This window comes from Pseudozyma hubeiensis (assembly GCF_000403515.1).
Source record: "Pseudozyma hubeiensis SY62 DNA, scaffold: PHS4, whole genome shotgun sequence".
In the NCBI taxonomy this organism is placed as follows: domain Eukaryota; kingdom Fungi; phylum Basidiomycota; class Ustilaginomycetes; order Ustilaginales; family Ustilaginaceae; genus Pseudozyma; species Pseudozyma hubeiensis.
The window spans coordinates 304,880-324,921 of NW_012133786.1; the positions used below are offsets into that span (position 1 = coordinate 304,880).

The 20,042-nt window shown below is 54.6% G+C and overlaps 9 protein-coding genes and 1 non-coding gene across 10 annotated transcripts; 5 read left to right on the forward strand and 5 right to left on the reverse strand.

Moving 5' to 3' along the window:
• Nucleotides 1-577: 577 nt before the first annotated feature.
• PHSY_000235 (hypothetical protein) lies at nucleotides 578-2,520 on the reverse strand (the record flags this gene model as incomplete). Its single annotated transcript, XM_012330877.1, has 3 exons — nucleotides 578-758; nucleotides 1,022-1,268; nucleotides 2,478-2,520. 3 exons carry the CDS (start codon nucleotides 2,518-2,520, stop codon nucleotides 578-580), a joined length of 471 nt encoding a protein of 156 aa, XP_012186267.1.
• A 421-nt stretch (nucleotides 2,521-2,941) lies between these two features.
• On the forward strand, nucleotides 2,942-6,613 carry PHSY_000236 (hypothetical protein; the record flags this gene model as incomplete). The annotated part of the gene is made up of 1 exon (XM_012330878.1): nucleotides 2,942-6,613. The coding sequence occupies one exon, from the start codon at nucleotides 2,942-2,944 to the stop codon at nucleotides 6,611-6,613; it is 3,672 nt and encodes a 1,223-aa protein (XP_012186268.1).
• A 213-nt stretch (nucleotides 6,614-6,826) lies between these two features.
• On the reverse strand, nucleotides 6,827-8,740 carry PHSY_000237 (multidrug transporter; the record flags this gene model as incomplete). The annotated part of the gene is made up of 1 exon (XM_012330879.1): nucleotides 6,827-8,740. The coding sequence occupies one exon, from the start codon at nucleotides 8,738-8,740 to the stop codon at nucleotides 6,827-6,829; it is 1,914 nt and encodes a 637-aa protein (XP_012186269.1).
• A 1,140-nt stretch (nucleotides 8,741-9,880) lies between these two features.
• On the forward strand, nucleotides 9,881-9,995 carry PHSY_007525. Its single transcript, XR_001099824.1, has one exon. It is a non-coding gene; the product is annotated as a 5S ribosomal RNA (ribosomal RNA).
• A 201-nt stretch (nucleotides 9,996-10,196) lies between these two features.
• PHSY_000238 (glycoside hydrolase) lies at nucleotides 10,197-11,372 on the reverse strand (the record flags this gene model as incomplete). Its single annotated transcript, XM_012330880.1, has 1 exon — nucleotides 10,197-11,372. The coding sequence occupies one exon, from the start codon at nucleotides 11,370-11,372 to the stop codon at nucleotides 10,197-10,199; it is 1,176 nt and encodes a 391-aa protein (XP_012186270.1).
• Nucleotides 11,373-12,247: 875 nt separating this feature from the next.
• PHSY_000239 (hypothetical protein) lies at nucleotides 12,248-14,544 on the reverse strand (the record flags this gene model as incomplete). The annotated part of the gene is made up of 2 exons (XM_012330881.1): nucleotides 12,248-13,383; nucleotides 14,457-14,544. 2 exons carry the CDS (start codon nucleotides 14,542-14,544, stop codon nucleotides 12,248-12,250), a joined length of 1,224 nt encoding a protein of 407 aa, XP_012186271.1.
• A 78-nt stretch (nucleotides 14,545-14,622) lies between these two features.
• Nucleotides 14,623-16,005, forward strand: PHSY_000240 (hypothetical protein; the record flags this gene model as incomplete). The annotated part of the gene is made up of 1 exon (XM_012330882.1): nucleotides 14,623-16,005. The coding sequence occupies one exon, from the start codon at nucleotides 14,623-14,625 to the stop codon at nucleotides 16,003-16,005; it is 1,383 nt and encodes a 460-aa protein (XP_012186272.1).
• A 312-nt stretch (nucleotides 16,006-16,317) lies between these two features.
• PHSY_000241 (short chain dehydrogenase) lies at nucleotides 16,318-16,700 on the forward strand (the record flags this gene model as incomplete). Its single annotated transcript, XM_012330883.1, has 2 exons — nucleotides 16,318-16,329; nucleotides 16,437-16,700. The coding sequence occupies 2 exons, from the start codon at nucleotides 16,318-16,320 to the stop codon at nucleotides 16,698-16,700; spliced, it is 276 nt and encodes a 91-aa protein (XP_012186273.1).
• A 607-nt stretch (nucleotides 16,701-17,307) lies between these two features.
• Nucleotides 17,308-18,539, reverse strand: PHSY_000242 (hypothetical protein; the record flags this gene model as incomplete). The annotated part of the gene is made up of 2 exons (XM_012330884.1): nucleotides 17,308-18,024; nucleotides 18,315-18,539. The coding sequence occupies 2 exons, from the start codon at nucleotides 18,537-18,539 to the stop codon at nucleotides 17,308-17,310; spliced, it is 942 nt and encodes a 313-aa protein (XP_012186274.1).
• A 641-nt stretch (nucleotides 18,540-19,180) lies between these two features.
• Nucleotides 19,181-20,002, forward strand: PHSY_000243 (hypothetical protein; the record flags this gene model as incomplete). The annotated part of the gene is made up of 1 exon (XM_012330885.1): nucleotides 19,181-20,002. The coding sequence occupies one exon, from the start codon at nucleotides 19,181-19,183 to the stop codon at nucleotides 20,000-20,002; it is 822 nt and encodes a 273-aa protein (XP_012186275.1).
• Between the last annotated feature and the right edge of the window lie 40 nt (nucleotides 20,003-20,042).

Here is a 20,042-nt window from a genome sequence, read left to right on the forward strand (position 1 = left end):
TAGACCGAAAGCGTAAGACAAAATTAATTGCGGACACGCTAGAGGTCAAGCACTGACGGCGCTTGGACAACAGATTTGAATGCCGAATGCCCGAAGGCAGCTTGTACTTTGGGCGGGAACTTGATCATGATGGCCCGACAAAGCAACCTAGCGTGGCGCAAAAGGCCCGGATCGTGGTGCTTCAATGGCTGTCATCCGAGTATTTCAAATGCACGCCAACAAAAAACTATAGAAGCAGAGCCGGAAGCGGATGTGGGCGTAAAAAAAAAGAAAAGGAAATCCACAGCCGTATCCGGCTTTGGCAAAGTGTCGAGGAATCGGTCGCGAGGCTGAGCCTGCGAACGTTGTTTTTTTTTCATTTTCTTCTTTCATGCAGAGCAGGCGGCTAGACACATGCGCTGATGATCCAGACTTCATTTTTCAAGTTCCGACCCTACTTTCTGACACTGATTCGGCTCAAATCGCCCCTTTTTTATCCAATTCGTTTTTTTCTTTTTTTCTTGTGAGACAGAGCATGCGTTCTGCTCCGCTTCACCGCTGTGGTCGCCATACTAGCTCAACTGCAGCTTCGTAACGTCTAAGCGCCAGTCGCCTCTCGTTGCGGCTTGACAACGTCAAGCTTGCTCTTAGCCATGCGACAACAAGCAAGTGTACGCAGTGTGATATCGATGGATGAAAGTGCAACCTCTGACACCGAGGCATGCCAATGCAGCCACGCCGTACGCGAGACAGCGGCACTGCGGAGCCTGACATTCAATCTGTGGAGAGTCAGGGATTTCGGCAGGAGCTCGCAAGCGTACAGTGCGTGGCTACTCTCACTAGCCCTCCACCGGCTTTCCACAAGAAGCTAGTGGTACGGAAGTGAGACATGAGCCAACAGTGGCGATTATCGCCACGTTTCGGGCGCCATTCGGCAGCGCGTGTTTATCACCTACCTGAATAACCAGCACCTCCAATGTCTCATCGGATTCTTCTTCTTGCTCAACTTTGTCGCCATGGCAGTGGAAGATCAACATCGTACCTGTGCTTATGCTGTGCACGAGTCCAACTCTCGGACAGCTCGACCATCGAACAAATCAAGGTTGATAAGAAGGCTGGGGCCCAATGCTGTTTGCGGATATCACGCAGTTGGAACTCCGTCTGAAACAAGGCCAGACGCCGTCCCACAGAGCTGCGAGCCGTAAGCGAGTGAATTTTGTAGTGCTCCAGAAAGTTGAGCAGATGCACAGCAAAGTGGATCTGGCTTAGCCGCCATGTTCTTTTCGGATCTACACGATGGATTTCCCAAATTTAATGAAATACGGCTTGCATCATGTCTACTGTGGATACTGTACTCGTCAGACTGGCGCCTGCCCTTTCGATCGTACGATGCTCCTCTGCCAGCACTACCTAAGCCGAAACATGGCGCGCTCTTGGACACTCGCTTGTACCGTGACAGCCTTGAACAATTGAGCGAGCGCATGGTCCTCCTCGTGACGAAATTGTGGAGCCTATGTACGCTGTTCCGATTATGCCAGGCACATCTTCCTTCGCATCAGTGGTGTGTTGGGCTTCGTCATAGCATGCCTCGAGCCGTCGCGCGCTTGGACTAGTGCCGAGCCGCTACGACAGAGCTGGTGCTGTTCGGAAACATCTGTGGAAGTCTAACGCCAACATGTATCGGAATTGGCGACATCTTGGAACTCATCACATAGTTCTGAAGATTGACAGTATCCGCATGTCAAGCCTCAAAAAGAAATTAAGACGGAGATCTAAGTGAATTTGGTGCTAGAGTTGGTGGTGGTAAGACCCATCTTGTGCTGTGGCCATACAGTACTCGCCGCTGTTGCTCACCTGTGCAACTCGACCGCGACGCCCTGCTTACAAACTCCGCTTTCCGCCTTGTTTTAGCTGCCAGGCATTCCGTTTCTGCTCATCTGTCCCTCCCTCTCCCTCCCTGTTCCTCCTCTTCCCTGCCGCTCCTCGAGCGCACGTTGCTTTTCCCAGGCCTCGAACAGGTCTGCGCCCAGCCAGCAGTCTTGGAGTCGACTTCAGGAAATTGGCTCCACATGCTACTTTGGTTTCAACTCTACTGCTGCTCCCTGCTGCGTTCGCCGCTGCTGCGTTCGCCGGTCAGAACCCCCTACAGCCAATCTCTGGCATCGCAAGCGCCGTGTGATGAAGTTTGATCAACACTTTCGCTAGAAGGCTACCAGAAATTTAGTCGTTTTATTTTTCTTTCTTCATGATAGTGATTATCTCATAAATTTTAGTTTGATATTTTTTAATCTTCCATTTTGGAGTTCCTTCCGAACGACTTCTTTCCGCTTGCGTTGAGCCGCGTTCCAGAGCCTCTCGAGCTGTCAAACACCGAAGCCCGCCAGCACGGTCGTCCGCATATGTCTCACCACGACCCAAACCATGTCCGCCGCCGCCATCATGCAGCGGTCCCTAGCTACGCCCTCCTCTGCGAGCGATGTAGGTCCAGGCGCTCGCACCTTGCTTGGTCTGCCAGCGTCGATTCTGCTTCCGGTTACACATTCGCTCTTGTCGATCTGGGCGAGACATGCCTGCCTCGACATCCACACACGCTGCTGCACTGGCCGCTGACTGAGACTTCGTCCCCCTCGCTGTTAGTCTCTGAGGTCAGTCTTGAGTCTTTCTTGCTAGATCACATATATCCCTTTGCGAGTCCTTCCGATCTTTCTTGACGACCTCCCACGACCAACCCTTCGACATCCTCATCAAGAGACTCGCCCCCGTCACTCCAGTCTGTACTCATTGAGAGTACAGTGAATTCAAGCTTCTCACCGGCTTCGTACCGGCTTGAGTTCGCATCCGCGCCCCGGCTTTTCTCGTATCGGAGCGGCTCGAAGTCTTCTCCTCGCACCAAGCAGATCTCGCTGTGCTAGCCTAGACTTTGCCTACTCTCTCTTCCCCTCTGCTCCGCGCGTTCGTCAAAATGGTCAAGGCATTTGGATTCTTGGCAACGGCTGTTCTGGCCTTGTCGAGCTTCTCTCTGCGCGTCAAAGCAGATTGCGAATGTGGCTATTTGGATCCGTCCACAAACCACCTTTGGACCGATGCTTCCTTCTCCTACTTCAACGAGTCTGGTCTCGATGACATTGTTATGAACCCTGTCATTTCTCCCAAGACCGAGGGTGGCATGCCCGCTGGTGACACCGGCACAGGCCAACAGACCTGGTCCGCTGTCGGCAATCACATCAACAAGTACGAGGAGTCGTTTGGCGCAACCTTCCTCAGTGCTATCAGCTACAACAACACCTACATCGACAACCGTACAGAGGGTCTTGCAATGGAGGTTTCCCCTGCTAACCAAAAGAGGCACATCGTCAACGGCTCAAGCCTCGTCACGCGACGTCGCGATATCCTCTATGGCTCCTTCCGTGCCAGCATCAAGCCCCCTTTCATCGACCTCGCCCCCGGCTTTGACCACGGCTACGGTTCCGGTTTGAAGTTCTCCGTCGCGTACAACGACTCGGAGCGCATGCACATCGACATCATGACGCACGACTACATGTACAACTCGACGCTCGACTGGGGCTTTGCCGCTGCTCGATGGAACGATGACCCGCTCAAGACCAACCTCACATACGTCCAGAACTTCACCCTGACCAACTCCACCGCTTTCCTTGAGCATCGCATGGAGTGGCTCAACTCGACCGTTGTTCAGTTCAAAAACAACGCCGAGAACAACTCGGTCAGCTTCAAAGAATACGTCAAGGGCCAGAACGCAATCAACCTTCCTACCACTCCGGCACCCGTCTCGCTTGAGGTGTGGGCGAACGGTGAACCGTCGGCTTCACAGGGTCCTCCCATGTACGAGCCGAATGTTGCACGTGTCATGTACACGCGCTTCTTCTTCAACTCGTCGCGCCTCGAGCGTCACGATCAGTTCGTCTCGCAATGTGCTGCTGCTGCCGCGTCCTCCAGGGCGGTCTGCAGTACCGAGGATCAGACCTTGCGATCCAGCACCCCCTTCGACCTTGATGCCGTCGTTCAGTACAAACTGAAGAAGGGCAAGTTCCACGTTCCCATCTGGGCTGCCATCATCGAGATCTTCTTCCTGCTCCTTCTCGCTGTCACCGTCGCTCACGGTCTCTACATTCGTAAGATCAAGGACGCTGAGAAGAAGCGTAAGGCCGCCAAGCTCGCCCTTGCAGAGGAGCAGCAGAAGCAGGCTGCTCTCGAGCAGTACGACGAGATTGACGAACTCACCGACTCACCCCGATCCAAGGCGGCCGCCGACTTTGAGAAGCCGTACAAGCAGATCTGGGCCGTTCCCGAGCTGATGGACGACTGGGGATCCGATGATGAGAGCGACGTCGACGAGGACGACGCACGCTTCTGGGAATCGGTCGACGTCCTCCGCAGTCCGGATTACAAGGAAGACCGCGACGCCAACCAGCCCGGCTTGCCTCACTTCCACGATTCCACCGCCATGAAGCCTTCGACTAGCAGCGAGAGCCTCGAGTCGATCGAGACTCTCAACGCCAAGGCCGCTCCTGGTGGCAGCTCGCCTCCTCGCTCTAACAGCCGTGCTAGCAGCATCAACCGCGTCCCGGTCCCTTCCTCGAACCAATTCCAGCTGGTGAACCGTCCCGCGTTCCCCCGCGAGAACTCCAATTTCCGTCAGCAGATGGCTGCCAACCGAATGCACCGTAACAGCCCTTACGGTGGTGGTGCCGCAAACAACGCCTCTGCCGTCGGCAGCAGCCCGCGCTTCGATCAATTCGACGAGACGCGCACCGATGTCACCGAGCAGGCTAGCAGCTATCCTCCCCAGCGACCCGATTTGAGCCGATTCGACTCCTACGAGTCCGACATCCAGGTGCCTACCAACTCTCACGATGCTGCTCGCACCCAGCGGTACCTCCAGGACAGCAGCAGCAACGTCAGCCTCCCTTACATTGCTCCCAAGTACGCCGCTTCCGGCGGCCTTCATTCGGCTGCCAACTCGACCGCCTCGTTGCTCAACTACAGCGGCACCGGCGGTGGCAACAATAACAACGTCGGTGCCAGCCACGGTTACTCGTCTTCGGTCAACATCAACTGGGACAACGAACCCAAGATCATTCAGTGGAACAAACGTAAGAGCATGGGCGTCGACTTGGTCATCGGTCAACTCGCTCAGCCCGCCATGGGTGATAAGAACGCTGCTCGTCGTCTGTCCACGGTTGTGCATCCCGCGCCCAACGGTCACTCGTTCTTCACCGTCATCTATCAGAGGGTCTACAACTTCTTCTTCATCTCGGGAGATGGCATGAAGACGGCTTCTGGTGACGCTCGTATCGACTACCTGGACGGCATGCGTGGTTTCGCCTGTCTGTTCGTCTCGCTCGGACACTTCATCCTGATGTTCTGGAACGCCATGGCCAACTTCTACGGTCCCCACCACTACTACCACTTCGAGTACTGGATCCGTGTCATCTTCGGTCCCATCGTCATCAATGCCGGTTTGGTTCTGGGTATCTTCTTCTTGCTCCCTTCGCGTACCATGGGATCTCGATACCTTGTCAAGGGTGGCATCCAGTCCCTCGCCGACAACTCGGTCCGTCGTATGCCTCGTCTCATCATCCCTGCCGCTGGCGCAGTTCTAGCCAACTATATGATGATTGACGTCGGCGCCTACAAGTGGGTTGCTCGCATGAACTCGCTGACGTGGTCCACCTGGTCGTACTGGCAGAACTACGACAATGCGCTCGACTTCATCGACTCGTTCATCGCTCTCTGGTGGGCTTCGCCTCCTGATAACCCGGCTCTCGTCACCCGTTACGCTACCGGTGTGCTCTGGACCATACCCGTCATTGTCCAAGGTGCATGGACGTGTATGCTCTGCGCTGTGTTTGCGCACGAGATCAAGACCACTTGGAAGCGATTCTTCTTCTACTTCCTGTGCATCTTGCTGTCGTGGTACGCACAGACGTGGGATCTTTTCTTCATGGCGGGTCTCGTCATTGCCGATCTCGACATCAACCTCAAGTACCGCAAGTGGGGTGAGATGGGTATCCCTCTGCTGCCCAAAGGATATGCCAAGCTGTTGCGGATCCCGGAACGCATCCGTCAGAAGTTCGCGCTCAAGGGCAAGGTCATCCCTTGGCTCTTCTTTGCCGCATGCTGCGTTCAGGAATGGCTCATGTACATTCCCAACGCTCCCGGTGCCGACTTTGACGTCATGGACATCGGCGTCCACCCCAACTTCTACAACAGCAAGCCCAACAAGTGGAACGACGACGTCGGTTACAAATACCAACGTCCACGAACCTCGGCTTGGTTCTTCGTGATGAGCATCTTCATCCTCGCAGACCACTCCGCGGCCTTCCGTCAACTGTTCCGTCTTCGAGTCTGGTCCTTCCTCGGCAAACACTCGATGGCCTACTTCCTGCTCCACGGCATCATCTTCTGGACTTGGGGCTCCTGGCTGTGCGTCACCATGCTCGTCCACGGCGTAAACTACTTTGCCACCATCATGGTCGTCTTCGTCACAAGCTACATCCTCCTCACAATCTTCTGCATTGCTTTCACGTACACCTTCGAGTACTGGGGCATCATCGCTTCAAAGGCCTTCTGGCGTGCCACTTCCGGCAACCTCGGCCGTCGCGCAGGTGCTTGAGCACTGTAGCTCCTATACCCGTTTCTTTCTCGTGCTTTCGTCTCTTTTGGGATTTGTCCGCTAGATAGCCTTTCTTGCCTTTTGCGCAATGCACCCTTTCAAACTCACATCTCGCAGCGCTCTGTTCGATTCGTGTGACCTGAGAAAAGCCTCTGCTGGGGCATGGCGATATTCCCATGCGAACGTGTCATTACCTAGTATACATAAAGAAGTTCAAGCATTGATACACATCTTGCTCCTCTGTCGAATCGCCTTTCCATACTTCAAAAACACGAACGGGATCGGGATCGCAGCGATCGAAACAAATCCCAGCAAGCTCGACGCCCACCCCGTACCCAGTCCTTCGAACATCTGCCTGCCGAAGAGCGGTACAAAGATGGCAAAGAGACACCTCGAGAAGGCCATCGCTGCGAGAGCCGACGCCGTGTAGATGTGATAGCACTCTGCCGCGTACGTCGCCAGCGAGTTGAAAGCGAGCATGAGCGAGATGCCGATAGGCAGGCCGGCGAGGATGGGGACGATCCAATGGATGGATGCGCGTGCCGTCCAGCCAAACCAGAAGAAGCCGATGGCGAACAGAGGTGCCGAGAGAGCTACTTGAGGCAGCCGAGATTCGGGCACGGGCTTGCCTCCAGCAGCGATGCGCGCCTTGATCGAGCGCTTGTTGAACCAGCCCACGATCGGAGCTGAAAGGGCAATCCCGAGTCCGATCGCCAGAAAAGCGAGACCGACTTCGCCCGCATTGAAACCGTACGTGCCAGAGAAGACGACTGGGTAGGCCTCGAAGAAGATGAAAATGATGGCGTAGCAGAACGACGTCCAGAGCGTGGCATACATCAGTGGCGCTTCGGTGAAGAGCATATGGAATGGTCTGCCAACGTATACACGAAGAATTTCTGACCACGAGATGGGCGCAAGGGTTCCATCCTCGTTCAGGGTCTCGTCAGGAGCCAGGATGTCATTGCGGCCCGTTTCTGCACGCATGCGACGAGCTTTGCGTTTGAGCAGGACGGGAGCATAAGACTCTGACTGGATGAGGATGATCAACAGCATAGAGACAGCTGAGATCATACAGAGCATCCAGTAGATCCACCTCCATCGTTGCGAGTCAGGCAGGTCGCCCGAGATGTATCCGCCTACCAGCGGGCCCAGGGTAGGGCCCATGAAAGCAGACAAAGAGTAGGTGAACATGGGCCAAAGACGAACCCTTGGCAGCCAGATATCTGAGATGGTTCCGCCCGAGTTGGATTGAGGCGCAGCAGCAAAGAGGCCGACGAAGAAGCGGCAAACGAGCAGCGTCTGAACGTTGTTCGCGAGCGCGCACCCGATGTTGAAGACAAAGTAGCCTAGGACGGAGATGTAGTTGACGATGCAGCGCCCGTACAGCTCTGAGATAGGAGCCCAGAGCGGGGGACCGACGCAGAAGCCGATCATATAGATGGACAGCACAAGGGCTGCAACTTCCTGCGAAATGCCGAACTGCGCGATGTACTGGAGCGTGGCGCCTGTGCCAACGGACGAGGTGATGGTGGAGTTGAAGTAGAGGAACGAGACCAGAGCAGTGACCGTCCACTTTCGACGGACGCTCCAATGATTCGGGTCTTCATCTTCCGTCAGCATGACAGCAGGCAGCTTCTCCTGCTCGTTTCCCATTTTCTCCGCTCCACCACTGGCATCGTCCGAACGCGATCCTTCTTCCAGTATGCTGCCATCTTGAGCGTTCGCGCCCGACTCCGCGTCGTCGTCCTTATGAGATCTGTGGTGACGCTGTGCGTGCAAGTGCGATTTGAGATGCTCGTGCGGTGGAAGCTGATGAAGATGAGCGAGCTTCTCGTACTCGGCGATAGCGGTCGAGTCTCCCTTCTCGATCTGTTCGTGCAGCTTGTGCAGCTTGTCGTGGGGCAGCGAGAAGTCGAGCGAGTTGACACGTGTGGGAGCCTCGGAGAAGTGAGCCGGCGTTGCCACAGCGGTCTGATTCTCGGGAAAGGAGCTACGGCGTGAAGGTGTCGGTAGATATGGGTCAGACGACGACGTCGATGCTATTGATTGGGACATTGGAGAAGATGTAGAAGCCTGCTCCACCGCCGTCGCTGCTGACTGCGGGTGTCGCTGCGTGTTACGAGACATATTGCGCTGGTTAGTGTCGCCAGGAATCGGGATGTACGAGCGACATAGATTGCCGGTGCAAGATCAAGGTTGATGTTGACGGCGCAGATGGTGGACCCAGTGAAGCTTGTTGAGTAAAGAAGAGGCGGCGATGCTCTTGCCAGACGAAAAAGACGTGACTTCCAACAGACAGCTGGATAGCTACGTCGGGCGGGATTGGTCGAGCGCTGAGCGAATGGTGGAAGGGAAGCAATAACTAATGGCATCTGATGGTGTTGGGAACAACTTGTGGCGTGCTACGAACAAGGGCATAGACTCGGAAGGAAGCGATCGCACGGCTGTGAAGTGTGATGATGTGTCGTGCAAACGCCCGTCGGCTACTGTGGCCGCAGGTGTCGGTTCTTGGAGACGCTTGCCGCTCGTAGCGTTCGTTCATCCAGAACTCGGTCTTCTGAATGTGTCACGTTGGTGATGTGATGGCCGCGATGTGATATGACCGTAGACATCCGCCGGGAAGATAAGCCGGGCACACGCTGTAGAAAGCACATCACAAAGTTTTGTTTGCCTTTCGCAGTGCTGTATGTGATCTGCGAACAGGACAGCCAGCCGAGCGGCAATATGTTGTCCTAGCACACTGTAGCACAAGCGAGAAAGCGTTCCGGCACGCTGCCGGAAATTCGGCTGAAGGCTATGATGCATTGCAGCATCTGTCAAGAATAGCCGACCCGCTTTCACCATCCGGAAAAATTTCACGTCGAAACTTTTCTGGTCTTTTGCATGGCTTCAAACCTCTAGCAAACTGTCACAACGTAAGCTGCCAATGCCTGTAACTCGCGTATTGCTCTGCCAGCCGGCAAGATAAGAGCAAATCTGCCGCGGACGGCCATCCTCTAGATCAGCGATGCTCTGGTGTTTGATCTGTGCCTGGACATGTGTGTCCAGCTGTGCGCAGTGAGCGGCTTGGATCGCCTCGGCCACACCGGCTCAAGTGAGTTTCGCAAGAACCCGGCTTGAGCCGGAAATGTCGGCGCTGTGAGATCGTCCTCTTCTACATAAGTAATTTTCAGCAGCTACACATGGCGTCTTGTTGATTGGTAACGCCCGAACCTGCGCTGCCCGCTTTGGGGTATATGTGGCCTTCGGAAGATTGACCTCTCATCTGCGGCCACAGAGTTGTGAAAGCACCGCATCCCGTCCGATCTGCGAAGTTAAGCACAACATCGCCTAGTCAGTACTGCGGTGGGGGACCACGCGGGAATCCTAGGTGCTGCAGTTCTTTTTCTCCCTTTTTGGAACCGCTTTTTGCATTTTCGTTTTTTAGCAAAAAGAACCAATTGGCGAGACTCATTCTCGTACCTTACACTCCCTTTTCCCGACCTCATTATCGGACACCACAGTCCAACGCTTCAAACTCGACAATCGCTTCTATGGATACTGTTGTACATTCTGTTTGTCTGATCTATCGCTGTTCGCTGTTCTATACCACCAAGTAGCCAATCATTGCAAGCAAGATCGCGAAAGACAAGAGTCTTGCAGGTCGTCCGTTAGGTGAAGAGGCATTGTCGTACACCCGCATGTAGTCGATCTCCCACCTAGCGTCAGTGAAAGCACTTGGGTTATTGCGCACAAAGCTTTCGCACGATGCATTTTGGTACTGCGCCGCGCATCCACTGAACCCGAACGTCTCTCCCGCCCAGTCACCGCAGAGCGTCAGGTTGATGATGATCTCGTGTTCGTCAAAGTAGTCTTGCATCTGGCACACAGATCCATCTCCCGTTGCGAGAGCAGATGCGCTGGCCGTCGAGTTGGCGGTGTTGGCGAAGAAGGCCGACGGCTGCCCCCACTTGGCGAGTTCGGAACGGTCGCTGCCAGTGGCATTGCTGTTGGTCACGACGTACTTGGGAGCGGACACGCCGTTTGCGATGGCAGCCACAACTGCAGGCATGGCGGAAGGAGCTGTCGAGATGGGCCAAAAGTAGACGCCGATGCCCGGGTCGCCCGGTCTGGTTTCGCGGCGCATGGCAAAGTAGCCTCCGCCATTCTGATTGAAGTTGGGTCCGAACGAGTTGTTGGCGTTAAAAGAAGCAGAGCAGCCTGGCTGATACGAGCAGTCAGATTGTGATGTCACGCCGGCCTGATCCGATCGCGAGCCAGTTGGGATGTGGCATCCGTAGAGTGTGTGCAGACTGGCGAGGTTGCGTGGTCCCTGGTCGTTTGCGCCTTCGACAATGTCAATCTCTCCTCCACTCGGCCATCTATCGTTGGTGCATGTCCAGAATGCGGGCCACGTCGCGCATCCTTGCGGCATGTGGGTGAACTTGGCTACGAGCACGCCGTCGCTCATCAGGCGCTTGCTGTGCAACCGCACGCTCTGTCGACCCTGCCCAAATGGTACTACTGTCGTATTGTCGGCACGGATCATGAATCGACCGTCCGAGTTGACGGTTGCCAGACCTCGCGCGACTGCGGTGAACTCGTCCACATAGTCGACCGTACCGTGCGTGGGATCGCTGTATGACCAGAACCAGAAGCGGTCGAGAAATTGTCGTCCGGTGATCTCTTCGCGTAAGGTGTAGTTGCCTGCCAGAACTGCGCTCGACAGCAGAAGGATCGCAGCGAGCGCTGTCACCGAGACAGCGGAACGCGACAACATCTCGGGAGCCCGTGAAGGGACGTGGTGGCAGTCGATTGGGTACGGGTGGCGGAAATGAACCGAATCGAGATCCTCTATCGAAACGTCCAGGAGATCATGGTTGTGCGTTGTGCGAATCTATCCAAAGAACAAGCCAGGGGGCTGATGGTGGTGACAATGTTGGAGGGAGTAAGCACCACTCATGTCGGCAACCTTTAGATGGCGGAGCCTTAGCCTAATCTGTTTGCGAAAGGCCGATGACGAACGGCGTCTGGCCACAGCCGCGAGGAATCAGATAGCGAACAAGGGTCTTGGCAGCGTGGACGTCACCCAAATCAATTCCCTGACGCCAAGCGAAAGGCGGGCTATGCAATGGGTAAGCACATCTCGGCACGATGATGTTCTTCTGCCGTGGCCGCCGAGAAGTTTCGAATCTCCTGATCTTGTGCCTCTGTTCGTGAGAAGACGGGAATTGAGACTCAGATAGCGCACCAACGGCGAATTTCGTCGCTATTTTTCCGGCGCGCCTTCCACAGGACACGTTCTCGAAGAGCAACCGATTTACGGCTCAGCAGATGACGGTAAAGCGGGCTCTAGCTAAGTTATGACATCTCAAGACCGAAGGAATGTTGCCTGTACGACAATGCTCTTGAGATGGAACCACGGCATGCTTGCTGAAGACAAAGCCAAATCCAGGGAACAAAGTGAGGCACACGCGCGAGGGTGCAATCGGCAGATCTTTGCTCGCGATTTGATTTGAGTAGCGGTGATAAGCTTTCAGAGCACAGAGGCGCAAGGGAGATGAAGCATACAGTGAGAGACGGAGCCAACAGAGAGCGCTCAACGCTGAAATCGTCGTTACAGTTTCTGAGAACCCTGGGCTGAAGGGGTCCTATCTAACGGTCGATGGCAAGCGTCGACATATAATCTTTCCAGACTTGTAGTAGGACACTTTCGTCTTTCCGCATGAACGCTTCTTGATAAAGATCGTAGATCTCGGGGAACAGCGCGATCTCTTTGTGCAGCTTCAAGTCCTCCAAGAACTGCACAGGATCGGGCCTTGTCGTCTTGAGTTCTGAACGGATATGTCCAAGCGCTTTTTGGCGCAAGCCCAAGATGCCGTACTTGTCGGCAATGCGATACATGTCGAATGCATTAGCCGGATCGAGGCATTCTTTCCACCACGGGCCGTCGCCTTCGCTTGAGTCAGAGCGTTTCCTCTTGTTGTCTTGAGAGGTAGCTGTGGAAGTATTGTCGAGGGAGGAGGCACTTCTAACCCCTCTGAAAGAGCGATCGCGCCGGGCAAAAGCAGCCACACCTGTGTGGACATAGAAGAGCAATGTTTCGAGCTCGCTATAGCTCATGTCTGGCACTTGAAGGACTGGCGAGAAGCTTTTCCGTATAAGATCTGACGTTGAGTCCTTCTTCGTGGTCGAAAGACCATCTGAGGAAGAGCTCCCTTCTCCTGTCTCGGAGCTGCCGCTAAGTTGGACACAACGGCGAAGGGACTCAGCTTCGGAAAATCCGGATCGCAGAAGACTGTCAAAGTAGCTGCTGGCGTTACACAAGGTCTTCATGTGTGCTCGTAGAGTGCGCTTCTCGTCGGCGGGGACTGTTGGAGCAAGTCTTATGCAGTCTGTATCCGACGAGGTGATCAGGTGAGCCAGGGAGTTGAGCGGCAGCTTCGGTTCCTGCATGATTGGTGTGATCTGGTTTTCACTGCGCTCGCTCGTGTCGTTATTTGGGTAGCCTATGATAGTGACGGCAGCGCTGCAGCGCGATCCTGCAGCAAATCGGAGATCTCGCATGGTCTTGGATTTAGGATCAAGGCTCCAAATTTTGTAGATTCCATCGTCGAAAGAGCGGCCGTTCTGTTTCTGGAACCGGGCTTCTGCTTCCCAAACGGTGAAAGAACGACATGTGCCTTTGACGTTCATTGACAATACTATTTCCATGCTGGCGTCGTTGCTCACGAAGGCCTGTTCGGGGTAGTCATCAGAGTTTTTAAACTCGAGTTGGACGAAGACAGTCCCTGATGAGATACATATTTCGATCCATGTGAAAGCATCCCTCTACTTGAAACCGCAGGGATCACAACCGACGTTTGCGGAGTCGGACAAAATGATGTGCCGTTCACCATCAGTCCAGCTGTTGGTGGCGCGATACGCAATCCAATACCCATCCCTTTGCAAGATCGCGGCCATAATGAATCCCGCGATAGAGATCAAAGATCGCAGGTAAGGGTCAGTGAATGAAGTAGACGAATGTATGATACGAGAGATAATTGAAGGACGAAACTGGGCAAGGTTCACACGATACGGCAGCCCTTTATAATGATTTGCCAGCGCAGGTGCCCTTCGTCGACCAGCCTGCGAAGATTCTTCGCGCCTGGCCTGTGCAGCTTTACTCCACCGACGGTCATACTTCCGAGGACCAGTGTAATGACTGAATGGGTGAGCCTTTGCCAGCAAGAGTGTCATTCTCCTGAATTGCGCTGTCAGACACCAAACCTGTGCATCACTTTCAATCCGAACATGCGCTCAAATGAAAGCCAGGCCACCTTCGTTCTCGAAGGGAAACTCGCCGAGGTGATCTTTGGCGACACACGCTTTCTGACGTTGTCACCAAATTAAGCTCGGAATCTCGCATACATTTGAGGCAAACTCTATGGTGCTATCAGCCGTCGCTCTTTCCGACTCCATCAGACCACACAGCGACTGCGCGCTTCCGCTCAAGTATCTTGGCTACGCGGGCGCTTGTTTAGCAAGTCACGAAGTTCTCACGGTCCTGCGCAGACGGTGAAAGGGGCAATACCGCGGCAAAGACAGAGCTCAGAAATGGCGTGGACTCGTCACTGCGATGCTTCATCAACTTTAATCTTCATCCGGCCTTGCTGCATTCTGCGAAGCGCGCGCAGAGCTTCATTTGGGGATGGCAGAGCAACCCACCTTGGGCGAATGAGAGCGACAATGGGGTCCAACCCCACGCTCTGCCTACTGTATCTCTGCGTTGAGATCAGATCCATGTCTCTCGCTCTATTCCATCCATTCTCTCTTTGACATCGACTAGCACGTTCTCTAGGATGTGGAATCGAGCCTTCGGCACCTTGCCGAGTCTGCTCGCTATCCAGCTCAGCATTCTCCTGCTGGCTCTTGTCGCCGGAACAGCAGACGCTCACAAGCATCAAAGTCATCTTCTCAAGCGCCAAGCGGAGTTTCAGTACATCGCAGATGAGCCAGACCCACTCAAAGCTGCAGCGGCTATTCAACAGATGCCGAACGTTCCCAACAACAGCTCAGATCCACCTGATGACATCCTGATTTCCAAGGGAGACGCTGACGACGGCAATCCTCCCTGGCTTGCTCAGGTCCCAATTGTAGCAACGCCCTCTACCGATCCTGTACAGCTTGTAAACGGCAAATCAGCCTGGAAAGATCTGCCAGACATGGCGGGATTCACCCTCAACCGCACTTTCCAAGTGCTTCCAAACCTCGTCATGCCCATGTACATCTCGCAGAGCTATCGACCAGGAGAAGACAACAGCCGGATCCAACGAGCCGTCATCACCATGCCTGGTAAGCCGCGCGACTCGTGGAAGTACGCCAACCTTTTTCGCAACGCTCTCGCCGTCGCAGCTTCGAACGCGAGCAACGGCATCTCAGAGGATCAGGTCATGATCGTTGGACCGGTCTTTCTCAATTCCGACGACAAGGATTCGGGGGCAGTAAGAGAGGGTGAGCTGTACTGGCACGGTTCGCAGTGGCAGTCCGGACACAAAGTGCGCAACGAACAACCACGAGCTAATCTAAGCTCGTATCACGTGTTGGACAACATCACCGACTTCATCTTCAAGTCGGGAGAGTTTCCTTCCATCAAGCAAGTTGTGATCGCAGGACACTCGATGGGTGGACAGGCGGTGCAACGCTATGCGATGCTGAAGAGAACCAAGGCATACGATAGCAATATGCGCTTTTGGGTGGGCAACCCGGGTTCGTGGGCATGGCTGGACGATCAGCGACCGTACCAAAATGCTTCCTGCATCGGATGGGATAGCTGGGGCTATGGTCTGGGCAACGTCTCCAGCGTCATTGGCTACGCACGTAGAGATGTCAACGCTAGCAAAGAGGCCGTCGTCGAGCGTTTCCGTTCGCGCAGTATTCACTATGCGATCGGACTCGCGGACACGGGGGCCGGCGACACGCACTGTCAGGCAAAGATGCAGGGAGGAAGCCATCTGGATCGCGGCTCGCAGTTCGTCCTTTCACTCGGTCGGCTCGGCGGCTTCCCCCCCAATCACACGTTCGACGTGATCGCAGGAACATCTCATCAGGACTACCCGATGATCCGTGCTGACAAGTCGGTGCAGCGAATCTTCCTGGATGACTTCAACATCACCTTCCCGCTCTTGACGAACACCACCGATCCAGGCGATCGACTTCGCCACGAACACCATCACAACATCACGCGTCATGATCCGCACAAGCTCAAGATGCACGCAACGCCCAAACATCTCGTGATCGCATCCGCTCTGCTGGGCGGATCGGTGCTGTTCATCATGTGCTTCTTCACATTGCTGCCGTGGGTGTTCAGCGACAATTACGACGAGAGGAGCTACGAGGTGGAGATGTCGAGTCGCCGAAGACTGCTGTCATGATCGCGTGCGAAGTGATGACAATCGATTGTGACGGTGTCTAGAAGTTCTGTAGTCCGTCGTAGCCTTGTGTAGATGAGTAATGAAAGCACTGAATGCGATGGGTCAAGATGTGAGGCTAAGTCTGCATCCGAAGAAGCGGTTTCCCTTACATTCAAGTCTCCACATTTTTTTCCGGTGCCTCTTCCGACACCCGAGGCCATCGCTTTGCTCATCACCGTTCAACATCATTGTTGATCCCCACCTCTCTCACGTTCACGCTCACCTCTTCCCGCACTGAACCATCGACGTCATCATCTAGGATCGATCAACAAGATGGTCGGCTCGGTAAGTCGCCATGGACGAAAGCGCATTGCGTCTCTCCAGGCAACGGATTCGAGCTAAACGTACCTTCATCCACTTGCTTCCCCTCTGCGCACTTGGACTGCTCACAGTGTCAACACATCCGCAACGATCTCACAGACTGCATCCTCAAAACAGACTGCTACCTGAAGCAAGGCAAATCGGCGCAAGAATGCATCACATCACACATGGCTGAGCTTCCGGTGGAATGTCAACATCTGTACAAGTCGTTTGTCGAGTGTAGACGTGGTATGGTACGTATCCGAAGCCTTGGTCGAGAAGAAGTAGAACGGAGACTGACGTTGATTCCATCTGTTGCTATGACAGTTGGATATGAGGAAGCGATTCAGAGGTAACGCACCTCCAGCAGCAGGGGGCAATAACGCACCGGGAGGAACAAGTCAGGTCGATGCAACGGCGGTGGATCCATCAGCCAGGTCGTGAGCAGCGGTGCTGCCGAACAACGCGGCGTATACAAAAACGGAAGAACGATCGTCAGAGATAGTCAAGACTGCACCACCGGGCAAAAAAGCCCACCGTCAAGGCTTTTACACACATACACACCATCATTACGCAATTGTACTTGTATCACACCACTCACTACTGTCTCCGTGGACGCTTATGCTCCATATCGCTGGTCAAAGTGTCTCAGCTCTCACAATGCCATGCTCAGAAGCTTGGAATCAGATTCCGAAGCAGGACCTATCGACTCCACGAGACAGACACCTTAAGGAATGGCATTGTGATCAGAGAGTGAGGCTAGAAAAGCACATGAAAGGGGGCGACCAAAAAGAGGAGGTGTCGCATGTCCAGAAACGGTAGCGATGAATAGATTAGAGCAGAATGAGAGAAGCGTAAAGGCTGGACCCGAGCTGGTGTCTGGCTGGGTCGTCAACATGTACGAAAAGAAGTATTGAAGGACCAAGTAGAGACAGTAACTTGTGATTTTCGGCAAGCGACCGATCAGAGCATGACCACAACCACGGCAGCCGCTGCTACGCTGAAGAAGACAGCCTTGGCAGCGGCAAAGTTGAACTGATCCGCTGCCGCATTGCTTGGAATCTGAAGGTTGTTCGGGTCTGGTACGAGATTTTTGGCGTTGGGAGCCGTGTTGTAGCCAGCGCTGGAGGCCAAGCTCTGGTAGACTTGCGAGGGGAAGATAGCGGGGACGGTTTGCGTGGGGACGGTGTAGCTGTATTGGTAGGAGCCGGAGGCAGGTGATGGACCGGGACCGCCGATGACGGTTGGGTTGCCTCCTGTAGCCTGAGCGAAGGTAGTGACGGGCGTGAAGGTGTTGGCGGGTACGTATGAGGAGAGGGGGAAGCTTGTTCCTGCGAATGCGCTCGAGACTTGTGCTTCGGTGGTGGTGGCGAGGAGGAGAAGCGTGGCTGCGATCAGGAGCGCAGCTGCTCTTGATGTGGATGGTACTGATGAGAGCATCTTTGTATGGGATGGGGTACAGGGGCTTGCACTTCTTGGTGTGCGGTGCTTTGTGATACCGCCAAGGCGATGTGCAATCGAGCTGCAAGCGGGTTTGCTTGGACTATAGCTACGGCTGCGAGCGGAAAGGCCGAACGAAGCAGGCGGGCGGTCGACGCTAGAAAGAAAGCGCGGATCAAAGAGATGGTCGAGGTTTTGCAATGCGAACTGTTCTTTGACAGTGGTCAGACGATTCCGAAGCTAGGATGTAGAGGAGATAACGACTGCGACGCGAAAGGATGAAGAGAAGGGATCTGCGGATTCTGCGTGTGGATGGTAGGAAGCGTAGAGAGAATGGAGGTGCAAGGCAAAGGTACGGATGATGGCGAAGGGAGCGTGCGGGGAAGCTGCCACCGTCTAGAGTCTGTACTGCCTGCACACGGAGGTGTCGTCGAGCCCAAACGAGTTTCAACCGCTTACGCCTCTCAGCCAGAAAAAACATCGACCAAACACGGCACGGCATAGCACAGGAGTCAAGGGGAAAATCTCACCACTGCAGGATGCTGCTGCTGCTGCTGCTGCAGACGAGGCTGGGCTGATTCTGCTTTTCGTTCGAATTTACAACCCCGCAAGCAGTGCAGTGTTTCGACGATCATCATTTGGCAGGAATTGTGCCTGAATTGAAAATATTCCCCGTCGACGGCCGTTGTTTCCTTTTGCAAGCGGTCGAGCAGCTCGCTTAGCGCCCTGCAGTTTACGCCCGCTCGTTTTCTCATCTCGCCCTCTCTCAGCCCCAGCTGCGATGCTTCTCTAACAGCCTTACTTTGCCGCTCAGCTTTCATTTTCAGATTCCGACCCAGCCAACCTGATTTCACGTTCTCGACAAACTGAGAGCCGTTGACGACGAGCCTCAAACAGTTGTCAGCGGTTCAGACCTTTGATCAGCGTTGTTAGATCTATTCCCGGCACCCGATCGCTTACTATCAAATATCTTAGATCGGGCGGCGGCAACGTTGTGCATCTCAACCTCTCCAATCACGTTGTGCTCGCATGCAGCGTCTCTTGAATGGCCACGGATCAAAGCTTCCGAAGATGACTTCCATTCGTGAAAGGCATGATCCGCAGCTACGCTGTTCCGAAGCGAGATCAGCACCACAGGGGCTTGGCTCTCGGTCGTGCATGAAGTGCTTTGCTGCATGGTGACTAGTGTGTCCAGCTGAAACAAAGTGTGGAGTAAAATCGAGTTAGTAAGGTGCGGAGCAAATTCCGCCGGATTTTTTGGCAGCATCTCGAAGCTTATATAGACGGCTCGAGTCTTCTCCATCAAGCTCGCATCTCCCAGCTTCTCCTCCTGCTACCGTCACCCATCGCTTGGCAGGACAATCTCTCGTCGTCGCTTCGCCGGTTCTAGCCCAATATGGTCGCCATCAACGGAACATACGATGTGATGCTGGTACCCCTGCTCATGCCAGTAGCACAGATCCTCAACTTTCTCCCTCCCAAAGTTCGCGACATTGATCCTTCGCCGCTGATCCCCTTCACTCAGGACCAGATCTCGTCCCTCGGTCTGGACACCTCAGCATACAATGCCGGCGTCAATCATCCCGTCATGCTCGAACTGGGGTACCAGGACCACACCGGTCCCGGTCCACGACTCTTCCGTCTCAGCTTCGACGAAGCCAAACTCGAAGTGCTCGGCATGCGTCATCCTTCGCTCGCCGGCAAACAGCCCAACACCGCCGACAAGGGCTTTGTCTATAAGCAACTCATTCTCTTCTCCAACTTTGTGCTCTTCACTTCGTCCAACGTCATTGCCGGTTTGAGGAGCAACCTCGCCACCGTCACCCCATCCAAATCTCCCTCCATCTACCCCGTCGATGAGCAGACCATCCTCTACAATGTCAAGGACTACATCGAGGTCAACTTTGCCAAGAACGGAGAGCAGGGCTCCGCAGCAAACAACGGCGCCGTTCAGTGGGCCGGTAGACCGTGGTACGGCTGGGCGACCGGCGACACACTGACACAATTCGTCTTCGATGTCGACAATGCAAAGATTCCTCCCGTGCCCTACAAGGCGGATACCAGGGTCAAGACTCCCGCTTTCTACGACCCTTCAGTGGCGAGCCAAGCTGCTAGCGTCAAGCCCGAATGGAGCGAATTCGACGGAGTCGCAAGCTGGAGATTCCAAGCCGACTATTACTCGCGAGATATCAAGGCTGCCGACGCCAACTCTGTCTGAACATACCCACGCCTGCTTCTTGCAATGTCACAATTATCTG